Source organism: Manduca sexta, chromosome 10 (assembly GCF_014839805.1).
Source record: "Manduca sexta isolate Smith_Timp_Sample1 chromosome 10, JHU_Msex_v1.0, whole genome shotgun sequence".
Lineage (NCBI taxonomy): Eukaryota > Metazoa > Arthropoda > Insecta > Lepidoptera > Sphingidae > Manduca > Manduca sexta.
Window position 1 is genome coordinate 8,105,690 of NC_051124.1, and position 23,986 is coordinate 8,129,675.

The 23,986-nt window shown below is 34.3% G+C and overlaps 1 protein-coding gene across 13 annotated transcripts in view; it reads left to right on the forward strand.

The window, feature by feature from the left end:
- LOC115448299 (dual 3',5'-cyclic-AMP and -GMP phosphodiesterase 11) overlaps positions 1 to 23,986 on the forward strand; it is a 239,158-nt gene that overhangs the window by 149,392 nt on the left and 65,780 nt on the right. For 11 of the 13 annotated variants that reach the window (XM_037437274.1, XM_037437276.1, XM_037437277.1 and 8 more), the window contains 3 exons: positions 5,452 to 5,593; positions 16,250 to 16,366; positions 19,777 to 19,954. In XM_037437274.1, coding sequence (XP_037293171.1) covers positions 5,452 to 5,593; positions 16,250 to 16,366; positions 19,777 to 19,954 — 437 coding nt within the window. Of the gene's footprint in view, positions 1 to 3,391; positions 3,493 to 5,068; positions 5,087 to 5,451; positions 5,594 to 16,249; positions 16,367 to 19,776; positions 19,955 to 23,986 lie in introns of those variants that run through there. The other 2 variants (XM_037437269.1, XM_037437279.1) reach the window with 2 other exon arrangements.

Genomic DNA, 23,986 nt, shown 5'->3' on the forward strand with positions numbered 1-23,986 from the left:
AGGAAAGAAAACCCAAAAAATTACTAGAAATTGTTCATTTTGCTTCGACCGTAAATAATTCTTAATTTTGATAAAATATGGCTCAGAATATAGTAATCGTGCAGGTAAGACAGATGATGGATCGCTTCCAACTCTATAACGCTCTAATGGTCGTAGATTTTTCTTGTCATCGTAATATTTAAAGTAAAAAATAACGAATAGTTGGAGGAAGATAATTAATATCGGTTCGCGGCGCTAGAGAGTTCTTATATTACAGCGAACAATTATTTTTACATTTTTGCCACAGAGGAAATTGTTGAGGTGATTTCCTGTAACTAATAAATTCATTTGTACCTGAAACGGAGAGTGTAAATTTATACTTTTTTTGTTTATAATTTATATTTTTCCAAAATATCGAACCACAAACAGCTAAAAATTTAAAATGTTGTATAATTGTAAAATATAGGTAGATATTTTAACTGAAGTTGTGGTTGACTAACATGTCAATCCTTTCGTGACCACGAAGGCTGGAAAATCTTCGAAACGTCGAGAGAAAATTAAAATATAAAAACCAAAAAAAAAAAGTTTAATTTTAATGTTTATACTTTTAGGTTGGAGAAGTTACTTGTGCAGACAAATAAATAATTAGAAAGTGTTTCCAATCTTTACTCACGAAATAATTCTGTACTCGTTCGAATTGTAACATTGGGGATAATTACATTGTCATTTCGAGAACGAAACAAAAATAAATTGGATTGCGTGTACTCTATCATCTAATTACAATATCATACGTGTTATCGTCGAATCCACATAAAATTACGCAGCCGATCTCCAATTACCACAGTACACTCGCGAGCCACCTTCTGTCAATTTCAATTAGGCGAAAGCAAACATTTATCCTTGCCGGGTTTAATTAACAACACGCGATGATATCAACGGCTATGATGTGATAGCCATCGGCCATGTCTATTGCAATTAAGGACTTATTGTCGTGGCAATTTTGTCTTAATGGGCCATAGTCTACTAACAATTATGTGTTTTATAAAATGAATATTTGTTGGCTGCTTAGTTGAATAAATTGGATATTACGTTGTAAAGAAATAGGATTATGTTTAGCGATAAGACCGTCTATTGTGTAACCATGTCTCGTATTCGTTTTTCTGTATGTTTTATTGGTATGCAATAAATAATTCTATGACTATTATTATATTGCTTGGCTGTGTATTATTGCGTAAGATAAATCTATTTCAAACTGTATGGATAAGTTTGGACGTTCTGAATCTAGCCTAGTTGTATAAATCTCAACTGTCTACCAAATGGCGTTAGGTCAGGCAGGTGGCTTAGGGGCATAATCTCTCCCGGAGTCTAGATTCGTGCGCAGTGAAACTTTTGAAGCCAACATTGAAAAATTGTAGCAGTTTATAATATGAGATACCGTTGGCGCTCTGAGTTGCTTATACAGCAATATTAATAGTAATGTGTTTTTAAAATAGTTCTCAGCCAAAATTCAAGTGATATAAAACGAGTATGTAAATTCATTGAACTTTCTTTAGTGTGTTAGTAAAATGAAAAATGATTGTAAAGGACTGGTTGATATTTGAATGATTCATAATTCATCGTGTCTATGTACATATAACTTTAGTTTGTCAATTTTGATTCGATTTTCTTTTTTTTTTGTATGTGCCCGGCAAAGTTATTCCTCTTCACGTGATTGTAAGTGGAGTGGGGACCAATGGAATGTTACAACACAATTATTCCGGCCTGTTGGAACCCAATATATACAGGCTGATCCCGGAACGCGACACACTTGTGAGGGCCACTATGGTGGGTTTTAACATCTTGCGTACTGTGCTCGTTATCCGGACGGATATAAAAGATACCGTCAGCAAGTTTATACATTAATGCAGTTTTCTTTATTCCGAAATGTTCGTAAAGGTGTATATTAAAGAGGGTCTTGTTCAAATCGAAACTGATTATTTTCATGTTTACTCAAGTAATCATTGTAAGCAATATCGGTCACGCCATAACTAATGTCAACACCATTAGTAACGGCAGCAATGATAGTTTGTTGAGACACAAACGCTGTACTTATTTAGATGAGGAAGGTTACGCATAGTTTTAAGCAAACAATACACAGGTGATCGCCGAACGTATGGGGGGAGGTCGTGAATCTACGCACGTACACACAAAATATATAAGTCAATCACGTTCGATTGTTTTGAAGGAAACGCTCGTAAAAGGCCGAATTTTAATAGCTGTTAGGCAAGGACGTGCAGGCTCATTATGTATAAGTTAACTGTAATGTGGAACAAGTTTATGGACTGCAGATGATGTAAATAATTAATGAATGAGTTGGTACTTACACACATCACGTCTTAATCCTCGAAGAGATTGTTAGTTCTGCAGTCGGGGCACTTAATTTTCGCCAAATGTGTAATAACAATGTGACGAAGCTATCCATGTCGAGTTGAATTCAAGACTCTGGGCTGATAGTGATAAAATAACAAATATCAATGCCCGACTTGGGATACGAACCCGAGACAACAGAGCAGTGGTGTGACCACGCACGAAATATAAACACGCCATCGGGGCAGGCTGGTACTGATGTCGGCCTTTCATACTCTTATCATTTAATTTATATTGGCATAAGATAGTTCCTATTGGGCTATTAAACTTAAGGAAGCTGTTATGTTTTTCCGAACAATAGTATTAGTTTTTCTCTACTAGCTTTTTACAAGTCATTCCTAGAATCACTTGCGTTAAGAAATGGTTATTCGATTTTAAATTGAGATTTCAAATTGATGTTCTCTTTTACAGTGAGCATATCTTTGGGGAATTGTGCATTTTCCTTGCGAGAAAGTATACATGTCGTGTAGCTTTGCAATATTTGGGATGTTTTATTTCTGTAATTTAATGTTATGTACTTACCAAGCGGCCATCACGCGAATCAATCAAACTACTTACCGATTTCTATAAATACTGTCGGACCCACCACTAAAATGGACCCGTCAGAGTACTATTTGTTTGATATACTTACATATGAGTAAATTTCTTTGATTTATACTTTCCGTAGTATGGTAAGGCTCTTTGGTTTATTCTTACCGGGGATGTTAGCGGTGGGGCTATCATATTGGAATATTCTGTTAGATATACAAACTTGCCATTTGACTTTAACATTAAAACTTTTTGTTAATTGTTATTGTCACATGAAAAAATAAGTTATAATTGATGTGTCACATTGGCAGATAAATAGAATTTTAATCAAAGATAATTTTAATATCACGGAGATATTAATAAGATATTTCTAGATTTTAGTCAGATTTTGTTTTGTATCCGCTATTATTTTTCCTCGAAATTACCGAAAAATAAATAGCGGAAGTCATAATATAAAGAAGAAAGAAATAAATACTACTGAAGATTATAAAAGATATGAACATTAACAAAATTTCTGAATGAGTTTCAATCTCTGTGGTTGTTGTTTTTTATGGGACAGAGGAGACTCGACTGTGTTAGGTAAATGTTTCTTCTTTACATATCATTGCAAAGGAAAGGTTACTTTTATATGAACATGGCATAGTGACCCTTCTGCACCTTATAATAAGTATAATATTCCAGAAAGAGTCTCAACTAACGAAGATAATTATCCCTCGGTATAAGTATTCTCTAAACTTGTTTATGCGATCAGCAAAGTATAATGCTTGAGGTAAGATATATTATATATCCGCCCAGAAAGCGACTACCGTATACAAGGTGTTAAAACCCGCCATAGTGGCCTACTTAAGTATCGCGTTCCGGCATCAGACTTTGTATATCTGGTTGCAACAGGCCGGCATAATTGTATCGGCTGACGAGGGGTAATCATTTCTCGTGAGTCGACATTCTATTAGACCCCACTCTATTTAACATCAGGTGCAGTAGGATCGCTGCCGCATATATTATAAAAAAAATAAAGACTCCGTTTGATAAGGCTAATTCCTATAAGCTTCTTTACCTTTGCAATTTGTGGTTGGCGATATAATGATACGATGAAGTGATTCTTGCGCACGCTTCGAGTATTTTGCGCATCAGCGACGCTGTTGCTTTTATCGTAATGCATGTGCATAATAAAAAACGTTTTATCGTTTAGGTTTAAATTAAATACTTCATCTCCGCGTTTGGGAAAGTGGCAGAAACAATTGAACGTCGGAATCCGGGCAGCTCTTAAAGTCTTTAGTTTGTAGCGATGGCAAATACTTTGTCGCGACCGTCGTATTTTTTCAGTGAAATTGAAATGCTTTTCTATCCAACACATGCTTTCATTTTTGGGTTTTACGACTATTTAATTTCAATATACGGTTATGTATGTTCGTTTGGTTATAGGTTTGTGTGAAACAATCTGATCGCAATTTGTGTAAATAGCGAGTGTAGAATGTGATTTTCATATAGGTAGAGATTTTTGTTTTAAAGGCATTAACTGTTAAGCCAAATACTATTGTTTTATCAAAATTGTCGTACTAGAATCATGACGCGTATAAAACTAATTGTTTTTTTTTTCAGAATAATATTGATTGTATAGTAGTAAATAGTAAAACATAATATTAGGAACTTCATAGGTCATTTTGACATTGCGTTACAAATGAAGCCACATGTATATCTTCTTGAAAATAACATTTACGTTATTACCGTAAATGCAAAATTATTAGTGAAGTGTGGTTCAAAAATAATATTCATAAAATGTAACTAATTTTACATACCTTAGTACCACTAGTACTACTGTAAGATAATTCGCTGTACACGCCATTTTCGACCTTATTACAAAATGCTAAAAAAATATGAAGAGTTAAACCGGGATTTGTTGCGAAAATATTGTTAGATTTATTTAATGCAATGCCAAAATGATCCTATATATACTCAACGTTAATAATTAGATATTGTAACCTGTCTTTAGTATAGTGTGTAGTTGTAGTGTAAATATTGATTTATCTTTTACCGTTGTCAAAGGCTCGTGGATTTTGTGTAACAGAGGAATATAGGAATTTTATACTCTAATAATGAAAATTCCCCGCGAACATACTACAGTGCCACGGTGTCATAGCTCGTATTTTACATACATTGACGTAAAACGAAGGTACATCTTGTTCTTAGTAAAAGGATGTCTATTGTTTTTGATGTGGTTACATTTAAATTTGTTTGAAGCTAAAAGGAGTACATATTAGTTTATTAATTATGCTATGGATAACTCATTACCACCATATATGTTTCTTAGATGAATTTTTTGCAATAATGATTACTTATATGTACGCGAATGTTAGACATTAAAATTGAACTATTTTTCGGATTTTATCGCTGTTTTAATTTTACTTTTCTCCCGACGTTTTTTTGCAATGTTAATTAAATTAGACTTGACTTGAGAGCCGCATACTACAGCCTATAGATTCTTAAAAGCCGAGTATTCTCAATAGGTGTATTTACGCATTTTTATCGTTGTTTCAGGTCTTCAGCTGCGGAGCATAGAAGAGCCGGCAGGTGGCGCGGGCGGCGGCATGCCCGCGCCCACCTGCTACGACGCCGAGTGCGCACGGACCGAGGCCTGGCTCGATGAGAACCAGGAGTTTGTGCATGACTACTTCTTGAGGTAGGTAAATATATACTCTATGGACTATAGATAACGTTTAAATTTGGATACACTGATAGAACGATATTTTTTTTCTATTTGTCTAAAATTTAAACAAACATTTTCTTTAATATTTTATAAGCAGTAAAATTACTTTAATGTATCTGTAATTGTTTTTTAGGCTTAATCGCATAATTTGTGTATTAGAAGTTTAGAGATAACCAAAGTAAAACGCATTTTGAATATTTTTTTTACATTTTGGAGGAAAGTAATATATTGAACTAGGCTGTATGCATTGTATATGTAATGCATCGGGTTACATTGACGTCAATCTCGTCGAAATCTTTAGCGCGAGCACAATTTGATCGTTATGCAGATTTTGTATTTTTTAATATATGAATCATCCCGGTATTAGGTATCTTTGTATTTAAAAACTCGTCTAATTATTACATAGAGCAAACCCAATTAATAAGTCGTTCTGGAACATTTATTCATTACACGTGTCAATGATTTAAACATCGGGATCTCATTATTATATTATTTTCCCGGTACATATACACCTACACCTACTATAAAAACATAGATGAATACAAATTACAGTTATATAAAATAGTAACTTAACCAACACGATAAAAAATGCTATTGCAAAAAACCATCATTAAATAATCGTGAGCCGCGTAGCGTTCACTGTGTTAGGAGGTCGCAGGCACCGAAAATCCGTTCGCGGTGAATCTAGGCGGTGTTAATTATTCGGCGCGTCCGCGGTTGCACTTCAAACCGTTCAGTGTTCACCGCCCCGGGAACTCGTTACTAACAATACGCTCTGGTGGAGTCCAAATTGATTAACGGATTATGCGTTTATTATTAATACGTTGGTACATTTGTTAGCACTTCATATGCAATTAAATTTTGCACATAGGCGGATTTAATGCCGTAGGCTTTCTCTGCCATAAACCTTAGGGTGGAGTAGAGATGGACAAGGTAAGTGCATGAAATAAATCTGTTGCCGTAAACAAATACAATAAAATAAATGTAGATATTAAAAAAAATATATATATACAAATACATAAAATACATATATTAAGACAATATTCAATAAGTATAGATATGCCATGCTCTAAAATCGAAACGAAAAATGTTTCCGTTTGCACACACATGTTTTTGTTACATTACATTGACGTGTGTGGAGACATGACTATTTAAACTAGTACAAAAAATACGGCTAGTATTTGACACCTACACGTAGTGTCCCAGTTAGGATAATATACCTACATTTTCAATAAATGGTCCCAATCGGTTTCTAGGAACTATCTCAAAAATGAACCAATCAGAACAGAGTTTCTTTGTCATGCTTATAATAATAATAACAATATCAGCCCTGTATTATATACTTGCCCACTGCTGAGCACGGGCCTCCTCTAATACTGAGAGGGAATAGGCCTTAGTCCACCACGCTGGCCTAGTGCGGATTGGTAGAGAATTTCTCAGGTATGCAGATTTCCTCACGATGTTTTCCTTCACCGTTAAAGCAAGTGATAATTCACAAAGAATACACACATAATTTTTAGAAAGGTCAGAGGTGTGTGCCCTTGGGATTTGAACCTGCGGACATTCGTCTCGGCAGTCCGTTCCACAACCAACTAGGCTATCGCCGCTTTTGACATGCTTATAAATGAGTTATTTTGATTGGTTCATTTTCGGAATTGGGGTTGAGACTGGGATCGATTGTTGAAAACGGCTGTTAGTCTTCTAATCTATAGTCTATATGTCATTGCGTTTGACATCCCCGTTCCGCATAATCCCATCTTTTGGAATGTGTTTGTTATGTATTTCGTCTTCGCGAGATATATTTATCATGTAGTGTAATAATTTTTGTTAACGCATGAGTTGTTTTATTACTATTATTATTATAATGTGGCTGTTCGTTCAAAGTAATTAATATAGTTACAAAGTACATTATATAAAATTATTTAAATTTTAATTAATTAAAATTCAAGATGATTGGCAACAATGATAATATTTAAAATAATTTAAATTATTTAAATTATACGTCCATGTCCATTTTTTGTAATCTGTTTTAGATGAGCTATGTTATTTCCCTTTTACATATTATTAAATTGTTAGATACATTAACTTATTATAATTACGACACGCTTCATGTTGGTCTCGCTATCTTATTTACAAAAAACATGCGCACACGCACGTGAGAGATAACGTACAATCTTGATTATTGAACTAAATAATTTTGTTTAATACATTTAAATTACGATAAAGATACCTGACGGTTTATTGAACTAAAATATAATATAGCACTTCAAATATGGCATACGTGTTGACCTTTTTTGTAAAAGCTGTAGAGTACAGTCAGCTACAAAATAGCAGAATAATTTCAAAATTTCTAAATGCTTATATGCGCATAGTATCTTCAATCGAAATATTCCATTTCTTTATCTTCTTCTTCTATATATATAAAAATGAATTGCTGTTCGTTAGTCTCGCTAAAACTCGAGAACGGCTGAACGGATTTATCTTATCTTGGTCTTGAATTATTCGTGGAGGTCTAGGGAAGGTTTAAAAGGTGAGAAAAATTCGAATAATTGCCGGGAAAATCCTCAAAACAGCATTTTTCTATTTCCCATACAAACGTTTTCTAACTAATACGTAGAGTCAATTTGAGCTTTATTGCTATTGTATAAAGTTCACTGTTGTCTAAGCAATGTAGGTGTGTTCCTAACATCAAAGCAGTGTGCGTTGGAGCACAGAATATAATAATGTAATGTCGCGTTCTGAAACTCAACAAAAGTGATATCGCGGACCCGACTAAATTGAACAGTCACAAAATTTAATATATCATTAGTTATTTGGTTGGCTTCACGATATTATTTCTTTTGTTTTACTTTAAAATGCATGTTTTCGTTATGGACAATTTTTGAGCTACTTTTGCATATCTATACTTATAATAAATCTGTAGAGAGGTCAATTCTGTACATGAAATATATTTCCAAAATAACTTTGGGTGATTAGGGATCGATACTGATGCCAAAAATGCAATTAGTAAAATTTTTGTCTGTCTGTCTGTATAACCGTTATAGAAACAAAAACTACTCGACGGATTTTAACTTAACTTGGTACAATTATTTTTCATACTCCTGAGCTGGTTATAGTATACTTTGCATCACGCTACAATTAATAGGAGCATAGCAGTGATCAGCTTCCGTCATTTCGTGTGCAACCTTAATGGTTAAAAGTTCCTTCAATTTCACCAGGATCCCATCATCAGACCCTGACCGGACAATCGGACCACCTGCATACCACCATAAATTAAAAAAACATCCCGACAAATTGAGCACCTTCTCCATTTTTGAAACCCGAAATCCACGCGGGCGAAGCTGCGGGCGGAAGCTAGTCTAACATAAAATAAACTTGGTCGGCAGTTTCTTTGGGCTTCACTTCACTTAACATGAGGTGCAGGGAAACCAAGTTGCTGAGCTACGACAAAAAAAACTCTAAAGTTTATTTTACTAATGAAAAAACGATTGTAGTAATACAAAAGTTTAAAGGCGATTTTGAATTTCTTTAATTACTTTTATAGCTGACTGTACCTTTTACAACGAAACAGGGTCATTCTATCGAATGAATCATAACGTTTGAAAGGCATTGTGTAGGATTTGAGTACTGTTCCATAAATATACAGTTGTATGACATTGTTCAAACAATATTTTATTCGTTCGTATTTATCTACCGTTTTCAAATGAATAATCGTGTCGTTTATTAACTTTCTCGCGAACTTAACGATGAGATGACAGATGTAAAGATGGCATAGAGAAACTATACCGGTAAAACATTAGCAAGTGCCAAGTAGGTCGGCGACATGTATTACATTGTAGACGATTGACACGGGCCCCGGCGAGGAGACGCGAAACTTTTCCACCCTCATATTTTTACCTGTCATAAGGAATTATTATAATATAGTAGTTGTGACGGCGAACTCGTGAAAAATGATAAAATGTGTAAATATTTAGATCTGGCGCGTGGGGTTACCGACATGCCGCGTGTGGACTCGATTATCATTGTTGATAGTCGGATCGACCAATAAGCACGAGTCGACCAACATCTTTACATCATTCAAGGTTCTGATACAGTAGCGCGTAATTTGGTCGCATATATTTTAAAGATAAAAATGGATTATGTTAAAGATCAATTCATGCAAAGGGTCGATACTTTACAATCAATATTGATATTAAAATCTCACAATTTTCGACACTTTTCCAATAAATAAACACGCAACTCCAATATTGTGAATGCCGCGAGGCCGTGAATGCTGTCTTAATGAAAATTACAGTCATTAGACTCGGGTTTTCCGCCGAGTTCCTAATTGAAGGAACGTTGATAACGGAACTCCGTAGTTTCGCCCACTGCCGTTAGCGCTGTACTTAACTCTGACGGATTAAGTTTTCTGATCAACTCTGAAATTTGATCGCGCTGAAATTTATATTTTTCAGTTGGCTTAGGAATAAACTGACACTTAAAATCATCATGAAAGTGAAATTCAATTATAGAATAGTTTTTAGCTATTCATAATTGTTTTCACTGTTATAAAGTATTAAAACGTCTCTCTTCTAAGTAACTTAAGTGTGAATTAGTTAATGGCACAATTTTCATAGTTTGAGAAATCCACGATTATAAAAGATATTCCTTTTGAAGGTTTAGCGAACTTGGAGCGGTGCCATGGCGTTCTGGCAAGTCCATTGTTTCGCTGGGCTATGCAAAATTCCTCAGCATCAAATTAGCGACTTGGCACTCGTTAGGCTGTATGTCAACTTGAACATGATTCTAGAGTTATTTCTAACTTTGATGTCCTAACTCTTAGTTGAATTCTTGGCGTACTTATTTCACCACATTCTGTCCCGCGTGGAACGTGTAAAATGTATTTGAAAGGATTCGCTTTCTACCGCCGAAACGTTAGGCAAAATTATTGTTTAAACATAGGAATTAGTCGATGTTTTCTGTTAAAATTTCGCACAAGCGAAATGTGTAACAGCTCTAGATATTTTATGTTAGCTATCTATCAAGGGAGGAATTTTGTATTTGCTTTTCAGCAGCGAAAATGGTTTTTGTTTAGGACTGTTAATTACTGTCCTCATTGTTTAAAGCCTTCGGCTTTATCGTCAAACTTCAGTTTATTTAGGTTGAGAGGTACACTTTAATGATGTTTTCGAAACTTGCCATGTTTGAATTTTGTTGTGTCATGTGCCGCGTCTCGCGCAAAATTTCTCATTGCCTATATTTATTATTTGCCAGATGTGTATATAATTTATTATGATTACTTTATCGCCATATTTTATTCTTGTTTTAAACTTTTTTATTTTAATGCACTGCACACTATATACGTACAGTGTTACAAAATGTATAAAATTGTTCTCTCGGGTACACATAACCTTATTTTTTATTAAGCTTTGTGTAGTTTGTATGCAAACAAGGTGCAGTCGGCCGTAGTTAAAAGAAATTAGTGCAGTATACTGTGAAGTGAGGCAAAATTCCACTAATGAAAAAGTCAGGTTCAACAATCATTCAGGTCGGGCATTAGTTTTGTTATAGTTGCTATTTTTGATTGAAACTACAAAACCGTATGGACGGGGTTTTATAATACATATAATAGTATAGATAAGGTATAGCATTGATCGTTGTGATTCTTAATATGTGTTTAATTAATAGTGGTTGGTAAAGTTCACGGAATTAATTATTATGATAAACCAACTGATATTACTCAAACTATAAAGTAAAGAATTAAAGGTTTATGTGAAATTTTTAATTCCATTACAGATAATAAGCCTCAAGGCGTACATCGTAAAATTGCAATAAATTTAGTGCCTTTTTAATAATTTCCGGGCAAACCGAACGTAAACTGAGAACTGGTAATAAGGAAGCTGGCCAGTTGGAAACGTACTGATGCTCGTAACTGTCATTAAACTAGTTATAAAGTTATGAATATACAGCTGGAAACAGCCTTTGTCCGGTGCAAAGCACTCAGCGCCGGTCCGTGCCGTGAAACGTAACTTTACGAGAAACAACTTGTTCAGAAATTATTGCGAGAAGTTAAAATAATCGCTTATGTGACCGTCTGTAAATAGGCCATAAAACTTGATGAAGAGTTTCATATCATGAGCGTCTTATAAATGAACCATGAATGATGCTCTACGATTGATATAATAATTATACGGAAATGCATACAGTCTGTGTTTATGCCAACGGGAAATATGCAAAAATACTAACTTACTTTAGAATAAAACTACTTATGGATTTTATTGCGGTTATTTATATTATTTTCTTCCGATGTTTGGAAGATTTTGGAAACTTCATGGTTCTCACAGTCCGCCCCGTGACCATGAAGGCTGCAGTCTTCGAAACATTGGCAGAAAATAATACCATAAATAGCAGCAATAAATTTCCTAAATAGTTTTATTTCAATGTCTAACTTTCGCGTAAACATAAGAACTCATTATGTTAATTACTTACTAGATATCGTTAAAAATTTCACGACGATTAATTGAGCGTGATTAAGGCAGTTTCGCAATGTTCAATCATTTTGTTTTTAACATTTATCACATTAAATAGCTAATATAGATAATACTCATTTAATAACCATTTTTTTGCGAGCATAGATGTGTTTTTATTTTTGGTTATTTTTTACAATTATGTGACGAGTAGCATTAATCAGAAGTTGTAAAACAGGCCGTAAATAAAATTAAAAAAAAATATTATAAATCCGCTATGCATCCGCATAAGTAAATTTTCTTACAATACAGAAACTCACAGTTCTTTTCTGGTATATAAATTACATATGACATGTACGAACTTCGGACTGAATCTTTCTTTTTCAATCAGAAATGGACATTACGATGGCACCTACCCAGGCGGACGCTCTCATATTAGAGACTTCCAGTAAAATCTATCGGAATGCGACAAAAATTCATTAAATTCCTACATCTATCTCGGAGGTGAATGGTAAAAACCACAAATAGAATCGAGTTGATAGTACTAATTATGATCATAAATATAAATGGTAATGCATTAACACAGCTCACGTGAGTTATAATATTTTTATCGACTTCTTGATAATTAAATAATAATACTTACTACTACAATTTGAGTATAGCTGAAGGCTATTTTTAAAATTCGAATCTGGACTCTATTTTAAAACGTTTTACAGGTTGTTGTTAAATTGTGTTTTGTTTAAATCAAATCAAATATTTATTGTGTGATTTTTGGTACAATAGTATAACATTACTTTCGTAGGTTTCTCATATATACGCCTGGGTAGGTAACACCGCAATGTCTATTCCTGCCGCCTAGCAGCAGTGTGTAACCACTGTTGTGTTTCGGTTAGAAGGAATTGTAGCCAGTGTAATTACTGGACATAATAAGACATAACATGTCATGTCTCAGGATGGCGAGTGCAGTGAAATACCAAACAATACTTTGTAATTCAAGGTGTTAGATGGTAGTTCGGCTGTTTATGGGCGGTCGTATCGTTTACTATCAGGCGAACGGCAAGCTCCTCTCGTCATTCAAAGCTATAAAAAATATCATTATGATTTAGTTCTATAAAAATTGACCCTATTCTGTGTATACAATTTATTTACACAAACTGTCAAAGGTATATACATAGGTACAAAATAGTTTGCTTTCAAAATAGTTCATTACATCTTGGCAACAGAGTGGCGCATGTAATAACACGGTAGTTTATAAGATCAGTGTTTTGAACTCGACACCGATGTGCCGTTTGCCTATTTGCTTGCAAATGTCACATCCAAGAATTACCATTCAACCCTCACAGTTCGACGTCCTGAAAATGGTAAAGAGGATATCAACAATTTTACTGTATGCCATAAAGAGTTCAGTAATTTGGTTTACACCATTTTGTCGTCGTGCGTGTATTGTCATAGTGGTTTTCGTTGTATATTAATATTATTTTTATTGTAATTGCTGTTTATATACTGTTGTTGAGAATTAGTTGATGAAGAAAAATAATGCTCTGTTATGTATAGTCTTATTCGATACCTAGTACTTAGAGGACATTACTTATGTGTATAGATTGTATTTTATTAAAAAAATGATATTTAGGAGAATGCAAAGATTTTTATCCCTGATGCCTCATACATCCAATAACGGATTAAAACCACCGATGTGACAATAAGTATGTTTTCTTTTATAATATTAATTTGGTTTGCTCTGTGTCTGGTTTAGGAAATTTTTATCAAAGTTAAATATATTGAAAAATTCTTCATCGTTTTTATTACGTTAAAACATAGCGCTGTCTTTTACAAGGCTGTACAATACACACTCATACACATTTTTATCTGCTTTCAACATCGATCTAGTACGTGGTACTTACCACGTACTAAATTTGGCGTTTCGAACATTCACTGTGTTCAACTGAATTGAACTGCAATCCATTCAAACTGACTTTAGTATGGTCAGTATTGACAGCTTGTGGTTGTGTACGGAGTGGCGCTTAAGGTATAAAAACTCGAGTCTTAGTGTAACCCTGGATTGGAATAAAAAATATAAGTCAAATAAGTATAATTATTTGTTGTTCAAGTGAATAAATAGGTTACAGCAGTGACGTTTTGGTTGCCATTTTAGTTCAGATTTTGAACAAATAGTTTATATGGACGTTCATGTCTATAGAATATACGTCAATGGCTTTTATGGTGTTATTTAACCCATTTACCATCGGAATGATTGGAATGTTAGCCGGCTAACATGACATTACGCGTGTCACGGAAAAATAACCTTATTTTGTAATAAATAATAAGGTTATATTCCCGTGACACGCGTAATGTCATGTAACTGTCTTGTAGCTGCTAGGTTAGCCGGCTAACATGTCAAACATTACGTAGTTAAAGCTTGCGTTTTAAATCCATTGTTTGGTGGAGGCCGCGGACGTATGTTATTCGGATATGTTTATAACTGGCTTACTTTTTTATTGCTCAAGCTCACTGAAAGATTCATTCAAGTCGATCAGGAGACAGTTAAATGCCACTGTAAATGCTACTTACCATTTAAAGCATGTAGAATAAATCTACGTCAAAAGATTTTGTAATTTTCTTATTTCCATGCCGTCTTTAGTTCGTAAGCCCCATCTATTCATTCTCACGTCGGTTTCAGAAGTCTTTTTTTCACGCTCAACGGGCAACGGCTTAATTAATTTAATTCAATGTTTTTTGTTTCATAATAAAATAACATCTTTTGTGTACGCCTATGTTTCTAAGTACTGTGTACGTTTATAAATATTCAATGACTTAAATGTAATAGTCATTTTTATACTTAGTAAACGTTTCGAAAATCAATTTTGTGTACATTCTGTACTTTGTACTAACTAAAACTTTTTTCGCCATGATTAATGTGGAAGCCATTTTATAAGATACGTGACAAACAGGGAGCCTGACTTTTGGAATTATGATACGGGATTTTGCATCGTGAAACTGTGATAATCTAACAGTTTATTCTCAAAAAAAAAAAAAAAATACAAAATACCTTGTCTTTCAGATAATGTCCGCTTTGCAATATTAATATTTTTTCGTATTCAAAAAGATATTTTCTTTGTAAATATAAAACGAAATATGGATGATCTAAAAGGGTCTATTGATACACGAGCTAGTCTCACAAAGGATGATGAAGAGCCGCTGATTTGGCATTAAATACTAAGAACACTGTTGTTTTTTTTTTGTAAAATATATTTTTTCATGTCAAAAATCAGTTATAAATTATTTATGATAAGCCGCATGAGTTTGTTTTATGAATATGGGACGTATAATAGCTGGTTAACAAACTGAACACATTACCGTGTAGTGAGTCGTTTATACTATGAGGATTTATATTAATTTATAATATTATACTGTCTCAGTACTCAACCTATAATAGGATAATTTCTTTAAGGCGATACCTCAAGGTCCATTTTCATACATTTTGTTTTAATATGACGAAATTTTAAAGGCAGAAATATCCATGATTATTAATTATTTTTACATTTTTCTTTCAACTGCGAGAACTAATCACTAACTAGACGTGAATTTAAATTCTTTACTTGCCAATACTTGTTTAGTTACCCAGATTAAAGCCGAAACAAAATGTATGAAAATGGACCTTGAGGTATCGCCTTAAGATAAAAAATTATCAAGCTTACCACTATCAGTCTTATAAAAAATTCGCAAAGCTATGCTTAGTTAAAACACAAATTTACTCGATCAGCTGTAACTCAAAACCCTCCATCTTGCCTCCTAATTATGTTTAAAGTAACCGGTGATGTTTTTGACAGCTATTTAAGCAATTCTTAACCACCTCTTAATGCTAAAACAAGTTTATAAGTAAAACTATTTATCTTAAATTGTTTTAAGACGATTTTGACGTCATGTAATCATCACAATATATTCCTTATGATACTTTATTTATTTATTTACACTTTGTACACATGGTATACAGGCGGACTTAATGCCATGGGCATTCTCTCCCAGTCAACCTTGGGGTGGTGTAGAGAGGACGGAGGCAGGTGTATAATAAAAAACAAATAAAAAGAGTAATAATAAACAAATGTAATAACAACATACTCGCATATATAAATATATAGACTTTATCGTTTTGATAATTGATATTGATGTGTTTATGTGTGTGCAGGAAAGCGACTCGGCAAGTGGTGGACGCGTGGCTGGTGTCTCACGCGACGCCGCCGAGCGCGGAGCTCGCGTCGCCCTCGCGCGCCGGCTCTGGTTCGGGGGCCACCACGCCCGTCAGGTAACGTTTCAAACATTAAATACTATGACTTATTAATAAAAAGGTGTAGATGCGTTATAAATATTGCGAGTGGCACGCTAAAATTGTACTTATTAGCACCACCAGCCTTAGTATCGCATCAGCTTCTGATAAAGGTTGTCTAAAGAATGTTTCATGAAATGATACGAATGTGATATTAATGAGGTTTTGATATATCATACTAAATTCAAGTATCATACAGTTTGCTATTAAAGTAATATTTAATGTCGTATCTCCATATTTTAACTAAAAATCATTGATTAAATGCGTGTAGTATTACGGCGTTTTCCATTTTCAGTGGTAGGCAGAGGCATATTAACATTCATATTTCCCTAGCTATATTTAATCCTGGGTAATTCAAAATATTAAAATAAAATTATTTACGGGATTTATCGCGGTTATCTATATTATTATTTTCTCCTGACGTTTCGAAGGCTTTGCAGCCTTCATGGTCACGGTGCGGACTGATGTGTTGGTCATCCGCAAGTGGAAGTTACAATATCTACCTTCATTTTACAATAAGTGACATCTAATTATGTGCACTATCAAAGTGCTAAACCAACAGCATTTTAATTGTAACAGGCCCTTGCCGGTACCGAGCTTGGAATGGCGTTACTCTGATTATTCATTTTTTTTTAAAAACATTCTACTATTTAAATTAGCACAGTCGATGAAAGGGTCCTAAAATTTGCAATAACACTATAAAATAACATTTTATGCATTTTCATATATTCCGGTAACTACTAATTATGATAAATGAGCTGATTCTGATTACCTATATATTCACTTCTCAAAAACTTATAAAATTTGCAAGTTAGACCGTAAATTCACATTTTATCTTCGGATAAACATCGATTTGGTTTGCACAGCAATTCTGCTTACAACGCTCTGCTGTCGGTAAATAGTACAATTGGAACGAAACACGTTTCGCTCGAAAACTCGATTAAAAAACTATTATGATAAAAAAAAAGTCGTGACATTTTTATGGCACGTTCTGAATTTTTTAATTGTAATATTGATGTATAATTTGGTTGGCTGCTTTTAGAAGAAGAAAGCCATAGAGTGATTTCTTAAAAAAAAACTATCATTAGTTAAAAAAATTGTGACATTTTATGACACGTTCTGGATTTGTAATAGTAATATTGGTATATAATTTGGCTGGCAGCAATTAGATATGGAAAGACATTGAGTGTCTTATGTGAGGCGAATGTTTAATGTCACAACATGATTATGGATTTATTTATATATATATATATACATTGATTAAACTAGTTACCTATTATGTCCTACGTTTAAAACATTCAAAATTAATCTTAGAAATATTATAACGCATAGTTTTAGCGAAAAGTTGGAGCTTCAATAAATTTTCCTTATCCTTTCCTAGACGGAAACGCGAGTGCCTCCATCAATCTTATGTCGTCGTCTTGTTCCTACCTACCCACAATACCACGAGAATCCTCTGAATAGATTACGAGGACATTCTGTACTTAACTCGTGTTGTATTTTATGTTAAAACCAAACTGCGGATTGATTGCTAACACACTATTAATTTCTTATGACATTTCTTACGTCAATAAACTATTATTATTTATGGACGTAAGAAATGGGCCCAACACAAAAACATTACTGAAAAATGGACGGCAAAGTCAAATTCGCAATATCGCTTACTCGGAAATACTCTAGTAATTTTGTTTTAAAAACTAAACTACTGAATCGATTTTAAAAATATTTGTATGGGACCAATCTGAAAATATATTCTATAAAAAATCCAAATCGATTAGTAAATGACTGAACTCTGAGGTAACAAACTTTAAATACACATCGAATTGAGAATCTTCTTCTTTTTTGGAAGTAGGTTTAAAAAGTGTTGCATAATAGCTGTTATTCATTTTATATCGAAATGAATAAAATTTCATTTATTGTAGGTATTGTATAAATATTAGACACGGCTGAGTTAAAGCTTAATGAACACTGGTGCTATTAAACAGCTTTTATTACACGGAGTTTAATAGAACAGACCTTGGACTAGCACGGATCAAGGCGAAACGAGAAAATAAAGTGATCATATACCGGACACTCTTGGCAGGCGCATGTCTCTTTATCTTTCTAACGTGAATCATAGAAATCTTGATTTTCTTTTTAATGATACCCTTTTTAAAAGTATGCGCAACACTTCCGATAGGAAAGGCCACCGCGTCGACAGACTTGGTGTTCATAACGATATCATTAAGCCAGAAATATCTGTTGATGAAAAAACGCGACGAAACAAACTTAAAGTACCCTCCTTTCATTATCTTTGAAAAGTTAGCGGTCTGTTCAAATAAGTTTCCTTACAGCCGCCCACTTTTGTTCCATAAGTACAAAATTTGTATTCACCTAATACGGGGCTACTTGAAAATGACTTCCCGAACTTTTAACTGATGATGTAACCTCGACAGTTCGGAAAGTTCCACTAGAACGTATTCTTTGTTGTTCGGTGTAAATTAAGTGACCAACGTTGTGTACAATTTTTATTTTTATATGATTCGATATATTTAAATTGTGTGAAGTGAATGTGTTAGATGTTGCAAGTTACAAATCAAAATATTAGTTACCTGTTTATCTTTTCACACATTGTTAAATATTAAATTTTATATTAACGTGAGGAAAAAATCTTACCCCTATTAAACTAAATTACGCGCATGAATTAGTGAGATTTGGCATATAAAGGAGTGTAGATAAAAAGAAATTATGTTACAAATATATTAAACTCGTCGGTCGAATTTCGACCACTGGACGGCCTCTAGTTTTCATAATACAAAACACACGCAATTTTAATGAACAGGTAATACATGAATATGGAACATATTGTTATAATATTGAATATCATATTATGGAATAATTTAAATATCGAACGCAGGAAATAATATTTGTTATTCTCGTGTGACGATGGTTCACACAAATGACCTAATCTCTACATAAACCTCAACAGGCGTAGTATTTTACGTCGAATAATTAGTTTATATTTGATATGTATATATATTTTTATTTATTATACTAATAAACACGCATAATTTCGCAATTATTTCTCAATTTTCATATATCATTGTGTATGAGTTGACGAAATAATGATTGGCGTTTTTTTTATCAGATAAGTCTGGCCCGGTTTTCTTTTACATAATGTGATTTATCATATTTTTTTTATTAAAGCACTATAATGTATTTATGAATAAACATGATCATCTAATTGTCTCATCAGCCACAGGAAGTCAATCGTTGAATACAGGCTTCCCTCTCAGAATACCAAGTTGTGTGCTATTTACTGCCTCTTTAGTAATACCTAAAATGTAGGTATCTACTAGTATGTTACTATCGATCCATAGCCACACTAAAACGCAGTAATGTGTCGACAGGAAGATCTCTGCGCACGAGTTCGAGCGCGGCGGTCTGCTGAAGCCGCTGGTGACGACGGTGGACGGGACGCCCACGTTCCTGGGGGACCAGCCGCCTCACGCCACACCTTCCAGGCCGCAGCGGCGATCAAGGCACGAACTTAGACAGCTCGACGAGAAAGAGCTTATATTTGAACTAGTGAGTACTGTGTGATTTGCAGGTTGAGTGTTAGGCTGCAGTTTAGACGATGCCAAGTTTCTTGCTATTCATGCAAGCCCGCGAATTTGGACTCTAGTCCCTGGCCACAATATTCAAATTCCTTCTGATCAAACAACTCTGTGGTTTCAGTGTCAAATAAACGCAGCCTTTCGACTCGACCTCGAGTAGAATTTGTGTTGTTGATATGGTTAATTAACTACTGACGCTACTTACAACTTCATAAGCCTAATCAACAGAATCCAGCAGAATGATCTTTCTTTATAGGGGTCAAATAGGTGGTATCATAGGGAAGTTAAACTCCAAGCTTTATATTTTAAAATTTCTCAAAGGAACATGAAATAATGTAAATACCTATATAAAATTAAGTAATGTATTTAAAATGCTTCTTAATTGAGTTTCGAAACGTCGTTCGACTATGTTGATCTATTTATTATGTTTTGATGGTTACACCTTAACCGTGTACCTTGTCTGTTGTGCCAGTGAGTTTGACACGGGTTCAAATAATCTTACATGCCTTAATATTATGTAAAGTGATTTCCAAGAAGAAAATTGAGCCCAATAAACCCATTTTCGGAAAACAAATCGAGGTTTTCACGGTTGACGCCACAAACCAATGGGGCGATAAAACAAAGAGAAATTTCGAAATTAAACGGCAACACTTGGCGGGCCAAGTGAAATGTTAAGATATTAAACGTGAATAAAGCGAAACCGTCCGCAGGAACCCGGCATATTTTATTAATTAGGTATACGAGGCTTGTTGATGGAAATTTAATTTCGCAGACCTTATATTACCGCTATTTTCATTTACTTTTAACGTTAATCTTTTCACTCGTACCTAATACTCCCTAAATTAATGAACGAATTTTGTGTTTTATAACAATATTTCTGAACGTTCATTGTTATACACATTTGAATGTTAATTTAAATCGTAAAAGGTAATTAACTTGATAAAGTAACCCCGTTACAATTCGCCCGTTGAAACAAACATATTTTAAATTATATGTAATGAATTGTACAAATTATTTGATAAACGGAAAAGGTAGTTTGTTAAAAAAGGTTACGATCGATGACGCGTTTGCTACGTTTACAAAAATCAATCACTTATTCAGATGTCATCATAGTTATAGATGACGCAAAGGTGGGGTGAATTGCTTCATAATTAAATTAGGTATTACATAAATGCATCCAGTACATTAAGTAACTTTACGTGTACAAAAAAAACATGATTGTTCCGTAGTCTTAGAAAGCAAATTGTCACGTGTGAAAACTTTGAAGTTAAATTTACATAATTTATAATTATGAGCCAAGCAACGTGGCGCGCTCTAGGGGAGGCCTATGTATGTTCAGCAGTCAACAGTTGTAGGCTGATGAGAATTTATAGTTACAAAGGCATCTTCCGAAAATTCAGATAGTTCCCCCGAATATGACCTTAAAGTCCGACCCGTATAGAATTTAACTAAAACAATTCGGTGCCAAAAAATATTTTAACCAAATTGTAGCGTTAAATTCGCTCGCCAATTTATTCTGAGAAACTGAGAGCCGACAGAGGCTAACACCGAATGTCCTTCGAAAAAAAACACTGGCACTGGCTAGACTGGCTACTAGCCGAAAATTATTACCCAGTGTGAATATTTTTTGTATAAGAGGGCCTTGGTTTATGGTAGCATATATGTGTACACATATACTTAAGAATTCTCCATACCACTTTCGAGGGCATGTGACTAAACCTTCGCAATAGTAGAAAAAGCCAATGCCTAGCAGTGGGCAGTTTAAAACACAGGGCTGGTTATTCTTTTTATATATGGGCTGCAGTGGCGAAAGGTGAAGTTTTCCAAAAGGGAACATGACAAAACATACAAGTTACAAATATGCATAAATGTGGCCTGCAAATTGTTCTAATGTTAATTATATTCTACATAAATCTTAAATAAAGGGAAGCCGACAGGGATCGTGTTATATTGACCGTTCGCCACTATTGGGCTGTAGACCAAGAGGATCAACATTCGAACATGCTTGAAAATTGTTTCATCTACCCCACATTGAAGAGTTAAGAACAGGTTGCACATTTTGTTAAGCTTGAATGATTGTTAACAAGCAATAAGCATAGGTATCGACTAACCGAAGTCGACTCAGACATCAGTACTGATATCTCTGGAGTAATATTTGAGAGCAAAGAAAAATAGGCAAGGGGAAAGAGAAAAGGAAGGAATCTTTTTATTGAAGATTGAATAGTTTTCTGTGTTTCAGCCTTTTGTACAGCTTTTGAGTTAACTGACCCAAAACACATGATCTACATAACTACATAATGTATTCGCCTATAAATAGCAACACATATTAAATAATGTTATCATAGTTTTCAATTTTCGCTCTTAATTATTATCTCCGGCCTCAATAAAAGGATTAGGGTGATAAAATCCGCAGACCACGATACGTAGTCCACGCATTATATCTACCTCCAGCGAGGGTCAATCAAGAGCTCCCGTAATATCATTAAAAGTCAATTTGTGAAGTACGATCCGGTGTCGGTTTACATTATTGTGCCTAAATTAGGCCTCTGTCGGCTCGCCACTCGGACACAGGTCAGCGTCGATAAAGCAACCCGTTCAGATAATTACATGTAAACACATCGGCCGCACACCAAACCCCGGTTCAGTGGAAGAGGCGGCTAATTAATTAAATTCGATCCCCTTCGGCGCTCTTATTGTTTCTCCTGTTTTTTATCCGCCATTGGAATTGGCGTGTACGAAACTCTAAACAGTTTTTTTCTCACACATCTAATAGCATGTTGGGTTTTCTGGCAAATGCTTAACCATTGTCTAGCATTCGTTAGTATTCTTCATTAAAAGTATTAAATTCAAATCTTTCGTCTTATGATTACACTCCTGAACTTTATCCGCAATTGGTATTAGCGTTTACGAACCTATAAACGGTTTTTTTCTCACATATCTAAAAGCATGTTGGGTTTTCTGGCAAATGCTTAACCATTGTCTGGGATTCGGTAGTGTTCTTCATCAAAAGTAATAATTTCAAATCTTTCGTCTTATGATTACATTCCTGTATTTTATCTTCAATTGGTATTAGCGTGTACGAACCTCTAAACGGTTTTTTTCTCACACATCTAAAAGCATGTTAGGTTCTTTGCCAAATGGTTCACCTTTGTCTGGCATTTCTTAGTGTTCATCAAAAGTATTGAAATAAAGTCTTTCGTCTTATGATTACGTATAAACTGCATATCAATCAAAATATCTTTCTAACACAAAATTCTGCTTCATGTGATCAATTTTTGACATTTCGCTATATGAGCGTCTCTCAGCAATTTTTATTGGACATGGCAATCACCCTCATCCATCACGATAAGCATCTTCAACACGTGACTCATTATCTTTGAGGAAAGTGTGCAAAATAAGAGCGACAAGCTCGTCCCATGTCACATCTTGCGAAAGTGAAATACACAGCAATTCTTTATGGTGTGTCAAGATTCTTAGCCTTATGTGGCGATGTTATATATTTTACTTCGATGTTTAATACACTACTTTATATTTTCCCGTTTATAAAAAAATACATAAGTTATATAAATTCTACAGATACGTAATCTTAGCAAAATTAAGATATTGGAAACTAACAGTGTAGTATGTATATAAACGTATGCACATTTGCTAGAATGAATACGTTTCTCTTTCAGAAGTTAGTGGACATAATTCACATTACTTCATAATTTCTATGTTTAATTCAATATTTACTCATTTATGTTAATGTATGAGAGCGGTGAATGTATAGGGTGTTGATGATATAAAATTATAGTGAATATTTTAAGTAGCGCAACTTGATTCGATATACAATACTAATGGCCAGTTTCAGAAGTTTAAAGTAAAATTTATTTGACAGTTATCGTATTAAACGGCTAACGGCTTATACTTTTATGTGACGAGTAGCATTTATTTAGGAATGACTTCTACCGCCACATCTGTCGCGTTACACGGGCGGCATTATGAAACTTTATGGATTTGAATA